This window comes from Cavia porcellus, unplaced genomic scaffold (assembly GCF_034190915.1).
Source record: "Cavia porcellus strain 051 isolate PalLab524CR breed Dunkin Hartley unplaced genomic scaffold, mCavPor4.1 scaffold_6, whole genome shotgun sequence".
NCBI lineage: Eukaryota > Metazoa > Chordata > Mammalia > Rodentia > Caviidae > Cavia > Cavia porcellus.
The window spans coordinates 94,217,479-94,237,350 of record NW_026947489.1 but is presented as its reverse complement, the minus strand read 5'-3'; the positions used below and the strand labels follow the sequence as shown (position 1 = coordinate 94,237,350).

Sequence of the window (19,872 nt, the reverse complement as noted above, 5' to 3'; positions counted from 1 at the left end):
GGCCTCCACCACCCAAGACAGGGTGCTGCCTTTGATGGTCTCTTTCTTCAGTCTCCTTTAATCTGTAGCCATTTTTGCAGCCTTCCCCTCATCACTGATGTACCTGTTCCTTTGTTCTTTTGTTTTTTTGCGACAGAGTTTTAGCTATGCAGTTCAGGCTGGCCTTGAGCTCACTTTGTAGCCCAGGCTGGTCTCGAACTTGCAGCGATCCTCCTGCCCACAGCCTCCTGAGTGCTGGGATAACAGGCGTGTGCTACCACATCCACCTCCCCTTATTTTTTGAGATACAGTCTACTACATTGCCCAGGTTGACCTTGAACTTCTGGGTCCAAGTGATCCTACTGCTTCAGCCTCTTGAGTAGCTAGATTATAGGCACTGCCACCAAGCCCAGCACACTCTTGCTGGTTTTGTTTTAATTTTTGAGACAGGCTTTCACAAAATAGTCCAGGCCGGCTTTAGGCTTGATGGTCCTCTCGCCTCAGCCTAAGCCAGGATTACAGATTGGACCTCCAGCACCCGGCTATCACATATGTACTCAGCGACCCGTACCACGCAGCACAGACCTACATGTATGGGGGGACAGGGATTGAGGGGCAGAACCTGGGGCCCAGTGGGAGGTCAGTGCCCTGCCCAGGCCTAGGCCCTGGCCCACAGGGGTTCTTCCTTTACTTCCTGTTACTTTGTTACTGTGAGATCAAACTCACACTGCACACTCGGTCTCGGAATTTTTCTGTGGAAAAAAAAATTTCATAACACATAATAAGAGAATAACTGCAGCTAATACCCTGCATTATCTCAGAGTAGTCACTCAGAGTATACCACAGGAACCTAAAAGACTTTTGACAAAAAAAGCAACAAACAGATAATGCACAAAACTGTCTTTTCAATGAGCTAAAATAAACTAGTGGAGCTGGGCGTGGTGACACACGTCTGTCATCCCAGCACTTGGGAGGCTGAGGCAGGAGGATCACTGTGAGTTCGAGCCCCTTCCATGTTCCCCTGGGTGCGGGAGGATTGGGTCACCTGCTGTCCTGCCGCTGACCCTGTCACTCAGCCGTGACACAGAGGCGGCTCCCATCTTGCAGAGCACATATGACCGCTGCCCCCTGGAGCTGGTCCGCTGCATCCGGCACATCCTGTACAACGAGCAGAGGCTGGTCCGCGAGGCCACCAATGTGAGTCCCTGGCAGGTGCTGGGCGAGCGGCGGGTCCAGTTCCCTCTGGGTGTCCAGATGCACACTCCCAAGTATCCCCAAGATGTGGTCCCCAGGGGTGCACCGCCTTACTGTTACTGTGGCCATGCAACCAAGGGAAAGGGACAGAATAAAATCTACCCCCATGTCGGGCAAGGTGGCTCACACCTGTCATCCCAGCACCCTGGAGGCCGAGGCAGGAGACTTGCTGAAGTTCAAAGCTATCCTTAGCTGTGGAGCAAGACCCTGCCTCAAACACAAAACCAAGCAACTGAACTCTTCGGTATTGTGCTGGGGTCCACCTGGGGCAGTTGTCCCCAAGGGGTACAGTCCACACTGGCCTGGTTTGCCATGCTAGACGTGGAAGTCCTGGGGGGCTCAGGGTGCCCAGGATCGAGTGACCCCATCACAGAGATGTGAGGAAGACTCAGGGCTGTGGTCCCGCTGGGCCCCAACATTGTCCAGCCCATAGCCTTGAACACAAGTGGGGAACCCAAGGGTGAGCCTCAAAGAGGGGGGTCCCTGATGACACCCAATCTGTGCCAGGTTCTCCTCTCTGGAGGACACTGGTATGGCTTAGCTCTGAAGAGGGAAATTCTGCTCTGGAGGCCCGTGTCCTCTTGGGCCAGCTCTCCCACCCCTGTCCACCTCAGCCCAATTCCTCCAGCCCAGAGCAAGGCTTTCCCCAGGGTTAGAGCCACGCTGTCCTCAATATCCCCAGGGTAGCTCCCCGGCCGGAGGCCTCGCCGACGCCCTGTCGCAGAAGCACCTGCAGATCAACCAGACCTTTGAGGAGCTGCGGCTGGTGACACAGGACACAGAAAATGAGCTCAAGAAGCTGCAACAGGCCCAGGAGTACTTCATCATCCAGTACCAGGAGAGCCTGCGCGTCCAGGGTGAGCCTGCAGGGTGGCTTCAGGGATGGGAATGTGCGCGTGCAAAATGACACTGGGCCTCGGGTTTGGGGTATGGTAAGCGAGGCAGAGCCCGGCTGCCCACGGCTCAAGGTCTCACCTGGGGCCGAGGTCGGGGTGTCCCAGCCTTGGGTGTGGCCATACGGGGTCACCACGGTCCTCTGCCCTGCACACATGCAGTGACATGGTGGTGGCCCCGTCCCTTCAGCCCAATTTGCGCAGCTGGCGCAGCTGAGCCCCCAGGAGCGGCTGAGCCGGGAGTCGGCCCTGCAGCAGAAGCAGGCAACACTGGAGGCCTGGCTGCAGCGTGAGGCACAGACCCTGCAGCGGTACCGCGTGGTGAGTGGCCAGGTCAGGCCAGGGCTGGGTTGGGGCCGTCGGGCTGGGGCTCAGGGCCGTGTCCGCCCCCAGGAGCTGGCCGAGAAGCACCAGAAGACCCTGCAACTGCTACGCAAGCAACAGACGGTCATCCTGGACGACGAGCTGATCCAGTGGAAGCGGCGGCAGCAGCTGGCAGGGAATGGCGGTCCCCCCGAGGGCAGCCTGGATGTGCTGCAGTCCTGGTGAGGCCCGGCCCATGCTGGGCCGCAGGAGCCATGCAGGGGCATGGGAGGTGGGGGCGGTAAGGTCCCAGGCCCTGTCTTCTTCTCCCCAAAGTCAAGGGGCCGGGCCCTGGGTCACTGGGCACTGGGAAGCCATGGTCCCTATCTGGGCCCTGCAGGTGTGAGAAGCTGGCCGAGCTCATCTGGCAGAACCGACAGCAGATCCGCAGGGCTGAGCACCTGTGCCAGCAGCTGCCCATCCCGGGGCCAGTGGAGGAGATGCTGGCCGACGTCAACGCCACCATCACGGATATCATCTCAGCCCTGGTCACCAGGTGACCCTGCTGCCTGGCCCCGCCCTGCCTGCCTCCTGTCCTTCCCTGGCCAGCAGCCAGCCAGCCAGCATGTCCCCCATGTCCCCTGTGTCCCCACAGCACCTTCATCATCGAGAAGCAGCCCCCGCAGGTCCTGAAGACACAGACCAAGTTCGCGGCCACTGTGCGGCTGCTGGTGGGTGGGAAGCTAAACGTGCACATGAACCCGCCGCAGGTGAAGGCCACCATCATCAGCGAGCAGCAGGCCAAGGCGCTGCTCAAGAGCGAGAGCACCCGAAAGTAGGTGGCTGGAGCCGCGTAGCTCTGGCAGGTGGGAATCTGTGTCCCCATTCCCTCCTGGTGTGTCCTGATGGATGATGGCTCAGAGGCTCCACTTACGCGACCGCCACTTCCTGTGGGTGTCGCGATTTGCAGTGGCCTTTCTGTGGGGCCCCATGTCCCCTGCCTGAGCTGGGCTGAGCCCAGGGTCCCCAGCTCCCCGCTCTGTTTGGCAGCGAGTACAGCGGGGAGATCCTGAATAACTGCTGCGTCATGGAGTACCACCAGGCCACCGGCACGCTCAGCGCCCACTTCCGCAACATGGTAGGGCTGGGGACAGCGGGATGGTCGGGGAGGGGTCCCCTGGGCTTGGCTGGCAGTGCCAGTGCTCATACCCACCCCCCTGCAGTCCCTGAAACGCATCAAGAGATCAGACCGGCGTGGAGCGGAGTCAGTGACAGAGGAGAAGTTCACCATCCTGTTTGAGTCGCAGTTCAGCATCGGTGGCAACGAACTCGTGTTCCAGGTCAAGGTGAGGCCCCGCCGCCCCGGGCTCATGTGTGACTTGCACGCGTGCATCTGTGCAAGGCCTGTGCATGTGCCCTGCACTTCGTCACAAAGCAGTTGTGCTCACAATCTTTGCTCTTTGTTTTCTGGTTCTGAGAATTGAACCCAGAGTATGGCACTGGCCCAGTACCCAGCCACCTTTTCCCCTTTATTTCGAGACAGAGTCACTAAGATGCTTAGTTGCCCAGGCAGGGCTTCAGCTTATGACCCTCCTGCCTCAGCCTCCCAGAGCACTGGTATTGTGGCTTGTGACATCTCCTTACTGATAAACAGAGAGGCTTTGTCCTTGGAGCCGTTATCTCATAAGAGTCTCTTAAGCCAGGAACCCAAGGTGACATGGCTGGAGAGTAGGTGCAAAATGCTTCCCAGGAGACTCCTTGTAAATCTGAATTGGGAGAGACATCAGGTTTCACACAGGTTTCTTGTGGTTTTGTCCAGAAATGTCTCCTTATTCTCTTTCTTCTCCCACTTATCCTCCCATAACCTTGAGAAACTCACCCTGTCACATAGAATTATCCAAGCAAGGGGTCAGGCATGGTGGCACAGGCCTGCAATCGTAGCACTCGGGAGGCTAAGGTAGGCGGAGCACCCCGAGTTCTAGGCCAGCCTGGGCTCCATAGAGAGCCCCCATCTCGAAGACAAATGACTCTGTAAATGAGAAGAGAGGTCTGGGGAACCTCAGTGTAGATCACTAGGCTGTCGGGGTCCGGGCCCTGCAGTGGCTGCTCCCAGTGTGGGGTGAAGGAGGAGCGGGATGGGCGGAGCCAACCCTTGCCACCCCATGTCTTTCAGACTCTGTCACTCCCAGTGGTGGTCATCGTCCATGGCAGCCAGGACAACAATGCGACGGCCACGGTGCTCTGGGACAATGCCTTCGCCGAGCCTGTGAGTGGGTGTTCCCCACGCCCATGGCACAGCAGCACAGTGGGAAGGGAGTGGGGAGGGTGAGTGGTGCCCGCTGGCGATACCCAGAGCACCAAGTTTGGCCACCATAGGCCACAGCGTCCTTGCCACGTTAGGAGCTCCCAAAGAAGGGACCTAAAAGCCAGACCCAGGTGGGCAGCTCATCATGTGCTTCTGTGCCTCCTGTGCTTTACATCATGCAAAGGAAGGGTCTATTAGGAAACCATTTTAGAGCCGAACTGGAGGCTAGCACTTGGAGGCTGAGGCAGAAGGATTGCTGCAAGTTTGAGGCTAGCCTAGGCTACATAGCGAGACCATGTCTCCAAAGAAAAAAAAGTTTTTGTCCTAACCTGCTTCCAAGAAAGCTGCCAACTCGAAATTTCCAGCTCCCACCCCATCCCGCTGAGTTGTGTCCGGGCGGCATTACACACATGTACACACGAATGTGCAGCTGAGCGTGTGTCCTGCTGTACTGGACAGCTTTCTCTTGGGCTTTAGATTCCCGGCAAGCTCACACCGAAGAGCCAGCCCTGGTCCAGCTTTGGTTCCTGTTGTGTCAGAAGCTAGGGCCTAGCCGCATGGCCAGCAGGTCATCTAGGACATAGCAGCGTGGCCATGGCAAGGGACAGTGGACCAAGAGCCCCTGGGCTGCCCCAGTGCAGACCCTGAGCCACATGGAGACCCTCGGGTGCAGGGCCACCGATGACAGCTGCCTGCCACATTCACTTCTCCTTGGCAGGTGGGGGTGCCGGTCCCAAGACCCCTCTGACCCTGGCCCCATGTCCCCGCAGGGCAGGGTGCCGTTCGCTGTGCCCGACAAAGTGCTGTGGCCGCAGCTGTGCGAGGCGCTCAACATGAAGTTCAAGGCCGAGGTGCAGAGTGCGAGGGGCCTGACCAAGGAGAACCTGGTGTTCCTGGCGCAGAAGTTGTTCAGCAGCGGCAGCAGCCACCTGGAGGACTACAGCGGCATGTCCGTGTCCTGGTCGCAGTTCAACAGGGTGAGGGGCCACTGTCCGCTGCTCCCCGCTCCACACACCCGACCAGCATCCTCCAAGTTCTGATAAAATGTGCCGAGCAGCAGGAGCTCTGAGTGGAGGGGCAGCTTGGAGTCACCCTCCGCAATCACAGCTTTCCATGCTTTAAGTTGTACTTGGTGCAGAGTTAAGGCAATTCCTTCCTTTACAAAAAAGATGGAGCCCAGTTGGTGGTGCTGGTGCCCGAATGTCATCCCAGTGGGCGCAAAGCTGAGGCAGGAGGATCACCACACATTTGAGGGCAACCAGAGATATAGTGAGTGCAAGGCCAGCCTGGGTCACATAGTGACAGCCTTTCTCAAATAAACAAGAAAGTGAAGCAGGTGGCTGCAGTCGGCTGGTCACTGTTGGGCAACCGGTGCCATCGTGCCGTACTGGCCTCACAGTTGGTGTGACCCAGCCCAGTGTCCGTGCAACTGTGACCCCACAGCTCTGAGCGGGAGCCCCCAAAACATGCCTCCCTCCATGAGCTTCTGGAACTGTCGGGCACAGGTCAGGAGAACACTTTCTGTCCCCAGCCTCTCGCTCCCTACCCTGCACCCTGCTTTTCTGGTCTCAGGCCTCTCGGGACCCTCAGATCCCTGGGGGTGTCATGGGTCCCGTGTCCCCGGTGGTGGCCACACACCGCTCACCTCTCACGGCTCCCTGGCCGTGTCCTCTCTGACCAGGAGAACCTGCCAGGACGGAACTACACCTTCTGGCAGTGGTTTGACGGGGTCATGGAGGTGCTGAAAAAGCACCTGAAGCCGCACTGGAACGACGGGTGAGCTGCGTCCCCCCCCAGCAGCCGCACACACACCTGGGTTCCCTTCAGTCACTAACACATGTCCCCCTCTGCTCGTCCAGCGCCATCCTGGGCTTCGTGAACAAGCAGCAGGCGCACGACCTGCTCATCAACAAGCCCGACGGGACCTTCCTGCTGCGCTTCAGCGACTCAGAGATCGGCGGTGTCACCATCGCCTGGAAGTTCGACTCCCGTGAGCACCTCACCTCCTTTTTTTTTCCTTGTTTTTTGACACAGGGTCTTGGTAGGTGGCCCAGGCTGGCCTCACACTTGAGGCCATCCTCCTGCCTCGGCCTCCTGAGTGCTGGGATGGCAGGCGTGCACCACCCCTCCCTGGATGACACCCCCTTCATGGATGACACCCCTCCCTGGGTGACACCCGCCGTGTGCAGGGCTGACTTGCACTGAGATTCCCCCGGCAGGGGGAGGGCTGATGGGCCATTCTTGAGGCCGGGGCCATGCAGGTCAGTGGCTGGGGAGCGGCCACTCTGACACGGGGACACACAGAAGCACAAGCCTTTCATAGGCAGCCAGAGGCCTCAGCTGCTGCTCTCTTGAAGCCCCGGCCTCATTGTTACGTGGGCTCGTTTCAGCAGACAGCAGCTGCTGGCTGGGCTTCTCAGGCCCCTTTGTGATTTGCAGAAGTGCACTCGGGGAGTACTTGTTCCTGCCACACTGGATGCCCTGTGCAGAGCCAAGGGAACGGCACGATGGGGACTGCGTGTTCCTGACAGACAGGCAGGGATGCTGCTTGAGGCCGTGCTGACCTCAGCTGTGGGAACCACCTGCACCTCCTGCTTTCTCTCCAGCCGGTGCCTGCTTTAACATGGAGATTTGTGCCAGGCACAGTGGCACATGCCTGTCAGCCCAGCACTTGGGAGGCTGAGGCAGGAGGATCGCTGTGGGTTCAAGGCCAGCCTGGGCTCTATAGTGAGTCCAAGGCCACCTGAACTGCATAACAAGACCCTGATTCTAAATGAACAAATGAAATAATGTTGGAGCATATTTGGGAATCATGAGGAGAGCTGGGGGTGGTGGCGGTGCACACTTGCAATCTTAGCACCTGGAAGGCTGAGGCAGGAGGATCACCACAAGTTCAAAGCCAGCCTAGGTTATACAGTGAGTTTAGAGCCATCCTTAACTGCATAGTGAGGCCCTATCCTCTAACAAGAAAGAAAGAAAGAAAGAAGAAACTGTGGCACACACGTGATCATTTCTGTTTGCCAATGCAGAGGAAAGAATGTTCTGGAACCTGATGCCCTTCACCACCAGGGACTTCTCCATCCGGTCCCTGGCCGACCGCCTGGGGGACCTGAACTACCTGATCTACGTGTTTCCTGACCGGCCGAAGGACGAGGTGTACTCCAAGTACTACACACCTGTGCCCTGCGAGCGTGACACTGGTAATTGCTTTCACCTTCTGGTTCCATGTGGTTGCAACTTTGCCTTTGGTTCTCCCTGGGTCTGTCTGTCTATCTGTTGTATGACCCCCATTCAGCCAGTGTCTGGTTCCTGCTGTCAGCGTGCTGGTGCAGGACAGAGCCCCAGGCAGCTGTCTGCGTCTCTTTTCTCTGTCTCCCAATTGCCACAAATCACAGCCCCAGGGCCACACAGGGAGTCCCAGGCCGGCCTGAGACCCTGTACTGAAACAGGAAAAGAGCAGAGCCGAGGGCAGGAGTGTGGCCAGGCGGGACACAGGCTGAGACAGCCTGAGGCTGGGGTGCCCCTTGGCCCAGGAGTCCGGCTCTGGGGCGGGTCACACTTCATCTCTTGTGCCTGGTTTTCTCCCACTTGGCACTGCGTCCCAGGCAGCAGGTCAGCGGCGCAGACTTCCAACGCCTTGGGAGCCCATTACATGGCAATTCCATGCCCGGGGTATCCCCTGAGATACCTGGTCCTTACTTTATTCCATTTTTGATTTGATGAGTGCTGAAGTAACCTGGGACCTGTATCTCGTTAACCATTTTCTTAAGATAAATTCTCTTGAGTTTTTTTGAGACTGGGTATTGCCGTCTTGAACTTAAAGTGAGCCTCCTGCCTAAGCTTTCCAAATGTGGAAACTTAACAATAATTTTTTTTTTTTTTTTTGATACCAGTGATCAGACCCACAACCTTATGCTTGCTGGGCAGGTGTTTGTGCCATTGAGCTAACTCCCGGCATTAGCGATAAATTCTTAAAGCAGCATTGTGCCAAAGGGCCTGCGCTCTCTGAGCTCCCAGCAGTCTTTCTGGAGCTGCCCTTCAGGAAGCAGACTCTACCTCTGTCACCCAGGCTCGAGCTATGCAGCTGCGACAACACCCTCCAGCCAGCAGGTGCCAGCTCCCAGTCAACCTGGCCACTGAGCAGCTCAGAGTTGGTGTCTTGTGGTCTGGTTTCCATTGCCTGGATCCTGTGCAGCCACAGATACCTTTTCATTGATCGTGACGGCCATGATAAATAGTCCCATAACTACGGCTGGCATTGCATGGTGCCAACCATGTGCCCTGAACTCTCTTGAGCACTGTCCCTGTTGGACTGATTTTGTCTACACAGTGGAGGAAGTGTGTTAGTTATCATCCTCATTTTACAGATGAGGAAACCGAGACCCAGGGAAATAAACCCACTCATCTAAAGCCACACAGCTTGGGAGCAGCTACCCTGGGCTTGAGTTTGTCCACTCCAGAGCAGGTCTCTAATCCAGTATCATTGCCGTTTGCTTTTCCTCTGCACTGTGTGTCACTATTCCTGGCTCATTTTCTTTGAGTCCTCTTTGTCTGTTTGAGACAGGGTCTCCCTGTGCAGTTCAGGCTGGCCTTGAGCTCATTATGTAGTCCAGGCTGGCCTTGAGCTCATTATGTAGTCCAGGCTATTCTCCAACTCACAACGATCCTCCTGCCTCAGCCTCCTGACTGCTGGGCTGACAGGAGTGCACCACCACGTTCTACTAAAAAAGTTCTGCTCCTAAAGTATCTGTCTAGCTGTGGGCGGAAGCACAGATGCATAGCCTTTGGGCGGCTGGGGCTGAGTAACCTCTCCTCTGGGGCCGCTGAGCTGATGGCACGGGAGCTGCTGGTCCCCAGGAAGCCAGCCTCACCCACCTTTGCTCTTCCTGTCCTCTGACAGGGTCCAGTCCCATGGTCAGCCCTGGGGCGGGGCGTCAGGTCACCCTGAACACCACAGGTGTGAAAAGCACAGGCCTGGGGGACCTCACCTTGGTGCAATCTCGGCCTGGGGGCTTGGTTTTGCTATGCGGTCCCAGGAGACGCTAGAGGAGGCAGGTGGCTGGGGAGGTGCTGTTATCCTAAGATAGGGTGGGTGGCTGCATCTCCTCCTAAGAGCAGGGACCTTGCTGTCCTATTGAGCGAGATGCATTTTTATCTCACCCCCACTGTCCCACAGCGAAAGCAGTGGATGGCTACGTGAAGCCGCAGATCAAGCAGGTGGTCCCCGAGTAAGTGTCCACCCGCTGCCAACCCTACCCCCACCCCAGAACCCATGGCACCTGGGGATCCCCGGCTCAGCCCTGGGAAGGAGCAGGGCTTAGTCATGCTGTGCCCGACACCCCTGCCCCAGCACTGTCCTTCTGTACTTTGAAAAGCCATCCAGATGCCCCCCAAGACAGCCCCGGAGAAGCTGAGCCCCCCACCATTCCGCTACCCCTTGCAGGTTTGCGACTGCATCTGCGGACAGTGGGGCCAGCGCCACCTACATGGACCAGGCCCCGTCCCCAGCCGTGTGTCCCCAGGCGCCGTACAACCTGTACCCACAGAAGTAGGTGGTGTTCAGGGGATGGGGGGCTGGCGTCGGGTCATACCCCTACAGGGCCGGGGACATCACAGCCTGGCGGGTCTCAGCACTGGGGCCGGGCCAGGGCACTGGCCGGTGGGGTTCGAGGAGGATGCAGCCACTGACAGCGGTGATGTAGTGGGGTTGAGTCAGGTGCCAGCCCTGCCTCATGCTGTGATGCAGCCTGGCCTGGCAGTGGTTTTGCATTGCAGTGGGCCCTGGGGTTCACTTCTGTCTGCAGAACCCAGGCGCAGACCACCTCAGTCCTCAGTATTCCAATCAGTTGTGCTTTTCTTTCCTTTTTGGTTTTGTGATAGAGGGTCTCACTGTACAGTTCAGGCTGGCCTCGAGCTCACAGCAGTCCTCCTGCCTCAGCCTCCTGAGTGCTAGGCTGACAGGCGTGTGCCACCCAGCTAGCTCACTAGCCTTGTTTTTCTAGAGGACCCCTGCTGCCTGGGGCCCCTAGCCTGGCCCCTAGTGAGCTCCAGCTGGCCCCTGATGCCCTCCCCTCCCTTCTTCTCCAAGCCCGGACTCCGTCTTAGACACAGACGGGGACTTCGACCTGGAGGACACCATGGACGTGGCTCGGCGCGTGGAGGAGCTCCTGGGCCGGCCCATGGACAGTCAGTGGATGCCCCACACACAATCATGACCCAGCCTCCTCAGCTTCTCCGTCCTGGCCAGGCCAGGGGATAGCACTAGGGGACACCATGTCCGTGACCTGCTTCTCCTTGGAAACAAAGCTTATAATGTGAAGTACAGTTCTGGGCCTCATCGTGACGCTAGTGTTTCTGTGCACGGTGGTAACCGTGCGGGGGCGCACGCATGCGTCCCTTTGCGTGCCCTTCCTGGCGCTTCTGCCCCTCCCCTCTCCCCTTCTCACCCACCCCCCTCCCGAGCCCCAAGTGGCCCTGCGATTCCCTCGAGCAGCAAGGAGGTGACTGAGGGGTTGTGTGTGGTGGCCTGTGGCTGCCCCCACAGGAGAAGGACAGAGGGTGGGGATGCCTCGGGGGTAGGGACAAGGAGGGACAGTTGGCCTCTCTGTGGCCTCCCTCTGTCCAGTCCCCGCCTCTGGGACTGCCACTTGTCTCACACGTGGGCAAGAGGACTGCGCCCTCCCCAGGGCCCTGTGCCCCCACTGCCTCCCATCCCCGGATTCCCGAATGCTTCTTCTTTGTAACGGCTTTGTACAGACACCAATGTTCTTGTTTCCAAACTGGGTCTTGTTTGGTTTTCTCCTGGACACCCGAATTGGACACCCAAATTCTCCCAGCGTGCATCAGGTCCTAGGCCGTTCACAGCCTGGTCCCTCCTGCTCCTCTCCTGGGCGCCTGGAGCCAGAGCACCTGTCACCTTGCATGCCAGGCGCTGGCCAGGGTTGGTGACAGGGACCCCAGAGGTTTGTGAGGAAGCCCCAGCCTGGTGCCGCTCCCCATCTCTCCACAGTCACCCCGGGAGGAAGGGGCAGGCAGAGGGCCAGCGTACAGCTCCCTGGTCAACCCCTCGGCCCCTCTCCTGGAAGGGGCAGGGCGCCCGGGTGAGGTGGCCCGAAAACCTTATTTTTATATGTGAGTAAATAAACGTATTTTTTTTACAAAAATAATTTCTGAATTTACCAGTGTTTTGCTGTTGAAGAAGACGACTCTGTAGTAAATTATTTATTGGAAGATGACCTTTTGCAGAGCTGCTGTTCGCCTTGCCCGGGTTCGTACACTGATTTATTTTTTTATGCCAGGCAGTGGAGCAGGCGAATCACTGTGTGGGACGTGGAGGCCACCGAACCCCTCCCTTGTCACCCCAGTGTCACTCAGATGCCCACCCTAGGGGCCCAGGCTCACCCGGCCCTTCCCTGCCAGTCTTAGAGGTGTCCCCAACCGCTGCCTCTGTCCTGGCAGGGCTGGGGCCTTGACCCACTTCCAGGTTGGTGGTGGACACGGTCCCAGGACCGTGGGTACCAGGCTGGACTGGATGATGACAGAGAGAGGCCAGGGACTGGACGGTGCGCCCGCTCGCTGCCTGCATTCTGCACCTTCCTCTGCCTCCCTGTCCCTGCAGCTGCCAGGGAGGCCAGGAAAGCCTGGTCCCCGTCTCCTGCCATGTGCTTCGCAGGGCTTGTAGAGGGGCGGGGAGGACTCAAGCAGAGCCCCTCTCCTACAATAAAAGCATACTTTTATAATTTTTTTTCCTCTTCAAACTTATGAAATTATTTGAGATATGTATTTTTAGCATCAAAGCAGATTAGTATCTAGTCAGCAAAGAGTATCGTGTGCAATCGGGGCAATCACCAAACTGCGCATTTTATGTTATTTCTAATAAAGGCTCCCCCTGCAGGGCCACCCAGAGTCCTGGTTTTTCTTTCTTTCCGTCGTGCAGTGGGGGAGGGGAGCCTTTGCAGGAAAAAGTTCTGAGTCATTCGTGTGGCCTGGAAAAGAGGAACTGCTGGAGGAGGTGGCCTTCAGGGTGTGGCATGGGCTGAGATGGCAGATAGGGCGCCTTGGACCATCCTGCTCGTGTGATGTTTGGAAAAGGGGGACTGTTTGGCTCCCCTGGCAGCCCGCATGCTTCCTGGTGAAAAGCCGGGCTTCAGATTCGCACGTGGAGCAGGGTAGGGTGGCGTGCAACAGTCCTGAGTGTGCCAGCACTGAAGGCTGAGGCAGAGGGGTTGCCGCAAGTCCGAGGGCAGCCTGGACTCCATGGTGAGACCCTGTCTCAAAAGAAAAAAGAAAAGAAAAGACAGCTGGAATAATTTCCAGCTAGATCAGTCAGGACTCAAAATACTCTGCAAAAAGCTCAGGACTCTGAATTCCACAAACACAGAAGAATTAATACCAATTCTTCATAAATGTCTCTAAAAACTGGAGTGAACCCTTCCCAACTCAAACCATGGAGCCGATATTATCCTCACACCAAGACAGCACATGACTAACATGTCTGAAGAATACAGACCCTGAGGCCGGGCGTGGTGCACGCCTGTAACCCCAGCACTCCAGAGGCTGAGGCAGGAGGGTCTCCGTGAGTTCAAGGCCAACCTGAGCTACACAGGAAGACCTGTCCCCCCAAAACAGGTAGATTTGTGGGTGCTTAGCTATTGGGAAGACATTGGAAGGAAATGGCTAAAAAGTAGATGGGCTTGGGAGGTCATTTTTGTTTTCAGGACTGAGAAGACCAGGGCTGACTTTCAACTGGAGGCAATCCTCCCGCCTCAGCCTCTAGAGCACTGGGACTGTAGGTGTGCAGCACCACACCGAGCTAAAGGTTTGTGTTCCAATGCAAATGTTACAAAAGTTGAGGCAGGTGTGGTGGTGCAGACCTTTGATCCCTGAGACCCTGGAGGCGGGTGGAGCCCAGGGCCCTGTAAGAGGGGTGGGGAAGAAGGCAGAGGAGGGGCCCTGGGCAGAGCCTAGGATTTGGCTGAGGGCAGGAGGCTGACTTTGTTGGTACCCTGTTCCCTCCTGTCCTGAAGATCTAAGAATTCTGAGTCTCCTGCAGATAAAGCCAGTGAGAGTCAACACAGCTGCCCCGAGCCCAGGCTCCATCAGGATGAACTCAGGCTTCAAGGCTGACTCACTTGGGTACCGGTCAGTGTCTATCCTGAAAGCCCTGGTTCCCAGTCTCTGTGCTGCCGCCTTAGCCGGCTCCCCTGACACATACCACCTGCAGGCCTCGTCTTCAGTAATAAGCCTACTTTCTCTCTGGCCCGGCGTAATCATGCACACCTGTCATCCCATGTTAGAGGAGGCTGAGGCAAGAGGATCTCCCCCAGCCTGAGTAACTGAGATTTGTTTCAAGATAAAAACTAAAAAAGGCAAGGGTGCAGCCCAGCACGACTTTTGAGAAGATGACCTGGGCCGGGAAAAAGTTCTGTTTTAAAGGCTCTCAGGCCTGTATCTGCTCCACAGTGCAGTGAGCCGCATTCTCTTCACCCCACAAGTTTGGGGAGGTGCTATTTGTCCCCAGCCTCCCACATCCAGCTAATCCTCTTTTAGCCTCCCTGTCACTTTAAGAGTCCCCCCCACCCATGCCGGATGTCCCTGCGCACTGGTCCTTTAAAGTCACCCACCCACCTTCTAGCCGGAAGTGGGAAGTGGGAGAGTGTGGAAGTGCTCAGGGCCCCAGCAGGGCAGGAGTGGGCAGGGACCGGCCTGCTGGCAGACGCATGAGAAACACAGAGGCAGGACAGAGAGGATCCTGAGCAGAGCAGAGCCTTAGGTGGCCAGGGAGCCATGTCGCTAGCTGGACAGCAGCTCTAGGCCAAGCCCAGGGCTCTGAGGGGGCCGATGCTGCCCTCCTGCTTGCGGAGATGAGGGTGTGAGCTCGGGCACTGCACAGCAGAATTTGAACCCAGGCCAGTGAGGTTCCCAGGGTCTCCTCCGCCTGCCCTGGGGCTCTGGCTTTGCCCAGCCTCTGGCTGTGGTCCCAGTCACTGCAGGCCATGCTGGTTCCTGCTGCTGCTGCCTGCTATGGTGCTGCCCAGGGTGCCCTGGACTGCGTGGCTGCCTGGTAGTGGCGCATACTGGAACACAGTACCCACCATGCAGCCTGAAGCCAGCAGCAGACCCTGGTGTGGTGTCTTCGGGGAGTCCTGGGTCCCCACCGTACCCCCAGGGAGGATGGTCGGATCCCAGAGCTCAGCCACTCCAGCAGAGACCCGTTCGTCTCCCACTCCCATCCCACCCCCCAGGCCTCTTCGGGATCCCTTCCTCTAGAGTCTCAAGTCTCACTTGAAACTGGGGAAACTTTGGCTTCTTGAGTTGTTTCTGGTGTTTTTGGGGACTGCAGACATGAGTCCCTTCAGGAACTGCCTCCCTCTGACCAAGATGAGCCAGGCCCCAGAGGAAGAAAATGGGGAGCAGAGGGGGCAGCCCCTGGTCTCAAGCCAGTACCCCCAGGAGGCCGCCCTGCAGGTAACGGATGCCTGCAGCCCAGCCCCACAGGGACCCTTCTGTACCAGCCTCCAGCCCACGGGCCATGCCAACAGCCACTCTTGTCCCCAGGCCACTGTGCTGGGTCTGGTGGCCCTCAGCAAGGCGCACCCTGCTGCACTGGCTCCTGGGACTGCAGCCCTTGTGACCCCAACCTCCCCATGGCCATGCCCACTGCCCTGACTGGGGCCCATCCTGGGCCTGGCAGGACCCCCTGGCGCCAAGGACCCCTGGACCCTGTTGCTGGCTGCCCTGAGATCCCCAGGGATCAGGGTCCTGGAAGCCGGGACAGCCACGGGGCTTTTGGATGTCTTCACGGGCCTGGAGGCTCAGGGCGAAGAGCTGGCCGGGGCCATAGCTGCCGGGGACCCAGGAGTGCCTCTTCCAGGGCGGGCGGCTGAGCTCCGGGCAGCCCTGGAGCAGGGGCCCCGGGGTCTGGCCCTGCGTGTCTGGCCACAGCTACAGGTGGTGGTGACTTTGGACGCCGGCGGCCAGGCTGAGGCAGTAGCTGCCCTCAGGGCCTTGTGGTGCCAAGGCCTGGCATTCTTCTCTCCGGCTTTTGCAGCTGCCGGAGGTCAGCGGATGTTGGGCAGGGCTGTGGGGCAGGGGGTGGCTGCTACCAGCTCTGTCCTATCTCCCCACTAGCTTGTACCCAGCTCTGCCACCTGTGGGCCACCAGCCAGGGCCAAGGGGGCAGCTGGGGAGCTGAGGTGGGGGGAACCTGGAAGGCAGCAGAGGGGCTGGGCCCAAGGCAAGACCTGGAGGCTACCACAGCCCACGGGAAGAAATAGCAGTGTCAGGTGACAGGCATGCCACTTTCCCCTCAGGGGTGCTAGCTCTGAACCTGTGGCCAGATCAGCCACAGGGGCTCTACCTCCTGACCCCTGGGCCCCCCTTCATTGAGCTGCTGCCAGCCAAGGAGGGAGCCCCAGAGGACGAACCCTGCACCCTCCTCCTGGCCAAGGCCCAACAGGGTGAAGAGTATGAAATGGTGCTCACAGACCATGCCAGCCTGACCAGGTGCCCGCCTGGCCCTGCCCGCCCAGCCCTTCGGGGTGCAGGGGCTCAGCTGACCTCCTCCTACTGCTGCCCTTCAGGTACCACCTGGGTGATGTGATTCAGGTGGTCGGCGCTCATAATCAGTGTCCAGTGGTTAGGTTTGTCTACAGGTGAGTGCACGGGGTACCAGGGGCTGCCCCGGGCCCTGGGCCCAGCACTTCCGCCATGCTCTTTCCCAGGCTAGACCAGGCCCTGAGCGTGTGTGGCGAAGTCACCAGGGAGCACCTGTTCTTGGAGGCCCTGTACTGGGCTGTGGCACAGTGGCCAGGCGCCGAGCTGCTGGACCACTGTTGTGTGGGATGCAGTGTCTTGGGTGAGCATCAGGGCCCTGCCTCCTGTCCTTGGCTTCCCTGTGACCCACATCCCAGGCCAGGGGACCTCAGATGGGCTGGGACTCTACTCCTTGTCTCCTCCAAGGCCCCACACCAAGGTCCTCTGCTGATCCCATTCAAGTCCTTCCTGTTGCAGTCCCTGCCTACTTTCTCCCTGCCCGTCTAGTGTAGGCTGAGGCCCTGGGCCTCCCTCTATGTACACCCTCCCCAGGAAGCCCTCTTCCTGTGCATCTCAGAATAGGGAATCTCAAGCTGGGTGTGGTGGTGCATAACTGTCATCCCAGCTCACAGGAGGCTGAGGCAGGAGGATCTCAGCAAGTTTGAGGCCAGCCTGGGCTCTATAGTGAGTTCCAGGCCATCCTGGACTGCATAGTATACCCTTTATCAAAAAAAAAAAAAAAAACAAAAACCAATGTGGGGAGCAGGAGAGGACCTCCCTGAGGGAACAGTGGGCACTGGTCTCTGCAGACTCCTCCAAGGGATCCGCTCCGCACTATGAGGTGTTCCTGGACCTGAGGGGGCTGAGGAACCTGTCGGAGGAAAACCGAGGCAAAGTGAGAGGCCAGGTCTCCCTCTGGGGCCCGAGGGAGGGAGGGCAGGCTCCACAGCGAAGGCCCTGGCACACATTTGACTCCTGCATGCAGACTACCCCGCCTCACCCTGGCCTCTGTCCCCAGCTGGACCTCTGCCTGCAGGACATCTCCCTGAGCTACAAGTTCCTGTGCCTCCGAGGCAGCATGGGCCCCGCCCAGGTGCACCTCGTGGCCCGTGGGGCCTTCAGTGCCCTCGGAGCCACCCTGGCTGCGTGGCCCTCTTCCTCTGCTTCTCCCCAGATGCCCCGTGTCCTGAGGCACAGGCACCTGGCTCAGCTCCTGCAGAGTGGGGTGCTGTCCTGAACCTGCTCCTCAAAAGCCCTGGGTCACCCTAGTTGCCCAGCACAGCTGATGTCCCTGGCCCATCAGAGCTATTGCCAGCCCTGCCTCCACCTCCACCTCCTGGAGCTTCCCGTGTGCCCTAGCTGCAGCCCTGTGCCTGACCCCCGAGCCGGGAGTGGGGTGGGGAGACTCCCCAGGGTAATGCTGCTCAGGGAGGAGCGGAACAGGTCGAGTGAATAAAGACAGTGACACTGCCCATCAAGGAATGGCCCTGAAGTGTCCTTCACAGCTCTCTGGAGGGACTCTGCCAAACAGTGCCCCATACCATAGGGTGCCTCCTGGGTCAGCCCCCAATAAACCTCCTCTCCCACCTAGAACCTTGGCTCGAGTCTGCTCTGGGGAACCCCTCAGGGTCCCCAACCACCCAGTCCCCTCTCCACCCTGAGTGCCAAGGTATCCCACACTTGGGCTAGACTCATCCTCCAAGCAGTATACCTGCAGGACAGTAGAGTGTCCCCCAAAGCCCAGGGCCTCACCTGTGCCCCCAGCAGAGCATGGAGTGGGCAAGGCTGTTCCCAAGTCCTCCCGTTGCCAGAGCAGGTTTCCTGGAGGCCCCACAAACCACTTCCATGCTGGGTGCGCAGTGGACAGCATCCTGAACCCGGAGGCTCAAGCCTAGAAGACACTTTCTAGTGGCTTCTGGCGTCCTTTTTTCCTGTTACCCGCAGCAAGCATCCCAAGTCTCTACCATGTCACTCCATGGAGGGGGCAGAGGGGCCAGAGAGACCATGCTAGGACCGGGGAACGTCTCCATGGAGATGGCCCCAAGGTAGTGACACAGATGGAGGAGGGAGAGGCCTGCAGCATGGCATGGACACCGGGGCCCAATGGTGGGTCCCCGTGCTGCCCTAATTAGCCAGCGCCTTCTCCTTCTCCTCATTGTCCCAGGCCTGCTTTGTGTGCTCGAGTTCCTAGGTGCAAGGTGGCCTCATTAGCACCCCAAGACCGCTGGTCTCCAGGGAGCAGGCAGGCAGACGATGACGGGGGCCTGGAGTCTGGGCGGCCATTCCTGGGCCTCAGCCTGGAGACCGGGCTCTGCAGGGTGCTAATCTTAGCCACAAGCCTTTGTTTGGCCCTGGGAACACTTAGCTGCTTCCCCCTTCCCCGGAAACTCAGAGCACTATAAACCCCAGCCCTGGCGGCAGCCACAGTCACAGCCGGGAGGACCCTGGGCACCCAGACCCCTGATCTGCAGACACTCCAGAGAGCCCTAGGCACCATGAGCCTGCCCCCCACAAAGGTAAGACTCGGGGACATGGGAATGGGAGCACTCCGTGGCCCATGAGGGGACTGGAGCAAGTGCTGCAGAGCTGCAGGAGAGGCCACAGGTGTCCCCCTCAGCTGACAGCATTTGCACCCTGTTCTCCTAAGAGTTTGTGTTCACAGTCACCTCCCGTCCCTCTGACCTCCAGTCCCCCCCACCCCCCGGTTCCCTCAGCAGCCCTGCCCAGGAGGATCTGCTCAGCACAGTTCACAGGCCTGGCTGCTGTGTCCCCAGGCGACAGCAGGCAGCAGACAGCAGATGACTGCCTGGGGTCCTGCCAGTGCCCACTGTCCCAGCCGGACACTAAACAGAAATACACTAAACGGGGGCGCTGTTTCCCCCGAGTTTCCAAGCTGTGGCACACACAGATTATGACACGCGTGCTCAGGCGGGGCACAGGCTTTAAGCCGGGCGGGAAGCCCAAAGGAACCGGAGAAGCGGGGTGGGGGCCTTGCAGTCTCCAAGGTCTTCCTGAAGGCGGCGCTCTGCAGACCCTGAAGGATCCCAGAAAGGGCGCAGAAGTGGGACAGTGCAGTGACCGTGAGGCCACAGAAGCGGCACGGTGCTGGCCGTGGGTCTGGACCCCCTCCCAGCTCACAGCACCCGTGCTGCCCCCTCCCCCAGGTCTCCTGGGCCACCGTGACACTGCTGTTGCTGCTGCTCCTGCCGCCCGCTCTGCTGTCCCCCTGGGCGGCCGCGCAGCCCCTGCCCGACTGCTGCCGCCAGAAGACCTGCTCGTGTCGGCTGTACGAGCTGCTGCACGGCGCGGGCAACCACGCGGCCGGGATCCTCACGCTGGGCAAGCGGCGGCCGAGGCCCGCGGGGCTGCAGGGCCGGCTGCAGCGCCTCCTGTTGGCGGGCGGCAACCACGCGGCTGGCATCCTCACCATGGGCCGCCGCGCAGGTGCGCAGCCGGGGCCGCGGCGAGGGCTCTGAGCCCCCTCGAGGTCCGCTGCGCGCCTCCACCCCTCCCACCCTGCTTCCCAGTGTCGGTCCTTAACAGAAAGCAATAAAGATGAGGTCTGTGCGTGATGTTGGTCTCTGTCCCCGGGTGGGCGGGAGA

The 19,872-nt window shown here is 59.0% G+C and overlaps 3 protein-coding genes across 7 annotated transcripts in view; all 3 read left to right on the top strand.

Moving 5' to 3' along the window:
- Stat5b (signal transducer and activator of transcription 5B) overlaps positions 1–12,637 on the top strand; it is a 33,096-nt gene extending 20,459 nt beyond the window's left edge. For all 5 annotated transcript variants that reach the window (XM_063251550.1, XM_063251548.1, XM_063251552.1 and 2 more), the window contains 16 exons: positions 1,087–1,176; positions 1,916–2,090; positions 2,317–2,447; positions 2,520–2,671; positions 2,830–2,985; positions 3,085–3,264; positions 3,480–3,567; positions 3,653–3,775; positions 4,603–4,695; positions 5,505–5,711; positions 6,416–6,510; positions 6,594–6,724; positions 7,764–7,934; positions 9,911–9,962; positions 10,178–10,282; positions 10,823–12,637. In XM_063251550.1, coding sequence (XP_063107620.1) covers positions 1,087–1,176; positions 1,916–2,090; positions 2,317–2,447; positions 2,520–2,671; positions 2,830–2,985; positions 3,085–3,264; positions 3,480–3,567; positions 3,653–3,775; positions 4,603–4,695; positions 5,505–5,711; positions 6,416–6,510; positions 6,594–6,724; positions 7,764–7,934; positions 9,911–9,962; positions 10,178–10,282; positions 10,823–10,949 — 2,076 coding nt within the window. In that variant the 3' untranslated portion in view covers positions 10,950–12,637. The remainder of the gene's footprint in view (positions 1–1,086; positions 1,177–1,915; positions 2,091–2,316; positions 2,448–2,519; positions 2,672–2,829; positions 2,986–3,084; positions 3,265–3,479; positions 3,568–3,652; positions 3,776–4,602; positions 4,696–5,504; positions 5,712–6,415; positions 6,511–6,593; positions 6,725–7,763; positions 7,935–9,910; positions 9,963–10,177; positions 10,283–10,822) is intronic.
- A 2,441-nt stretch (positions 12,638–15,078) lies between these two features.
- On the top strand, positions 15,079–17,862 carry Ghdc (GH3 domain containing). Its single transcript, XM_023563941.2, is given in 7 exon segments — positions 15,079–15,201; positions 15,292–15,793; positions 16,047–16,239; positions 16,317–16,388; positions 16,458–16,591; positions 17,079–17,164; positions 17,288–17,862. Coding segments are annotated over 7 exon segments (1,329 nt in total). The 3' UTR covers positions 17,507–17,862.
- Hcrt (hypocretin neuropeptide precursor) lies at positions 16,423–19,841 on the top strand. Its single transcript, XM_003467121.5, has 4 exons — positions 16,423–16,591; positions 17,079–17,164; positions 18,662–18,785; positions 19,434–19,841. The coding sequence occupies exons 3-4, from the start codon at positions 18,765–18,767 to the stop codon at positions 19,743–19,745; spliced, it is 333 nt and encodes a 110-aa protein (XP_003467169.1). The 5' UTR covers positions 16,423–16,591; positions 17,079–17,164; positions 18,662–18,764; the 3' UTR covers positions 19,746–19,841.
- The last annotated feature ends 31 nt before the right edge of the window (positions 19,842–19,872 follow it).

What these genes read in the sequence shown, in the direction of transcription:
- Hcrt (XM_003467121.5), top strand. Translation starts at nt 18,765, where the DNA reads ATGAGCCTGCCCCCCACAAAG. An exon ending in TGAGCCTGCCCCCCACAAAG is followed by an intron (nt 18,786 to 19,433) that starts GTAAGACTCGGG and finishes CCCCTCCCCCAG; the next exon opens with GTCTCCTGGGCCACCGTGAC.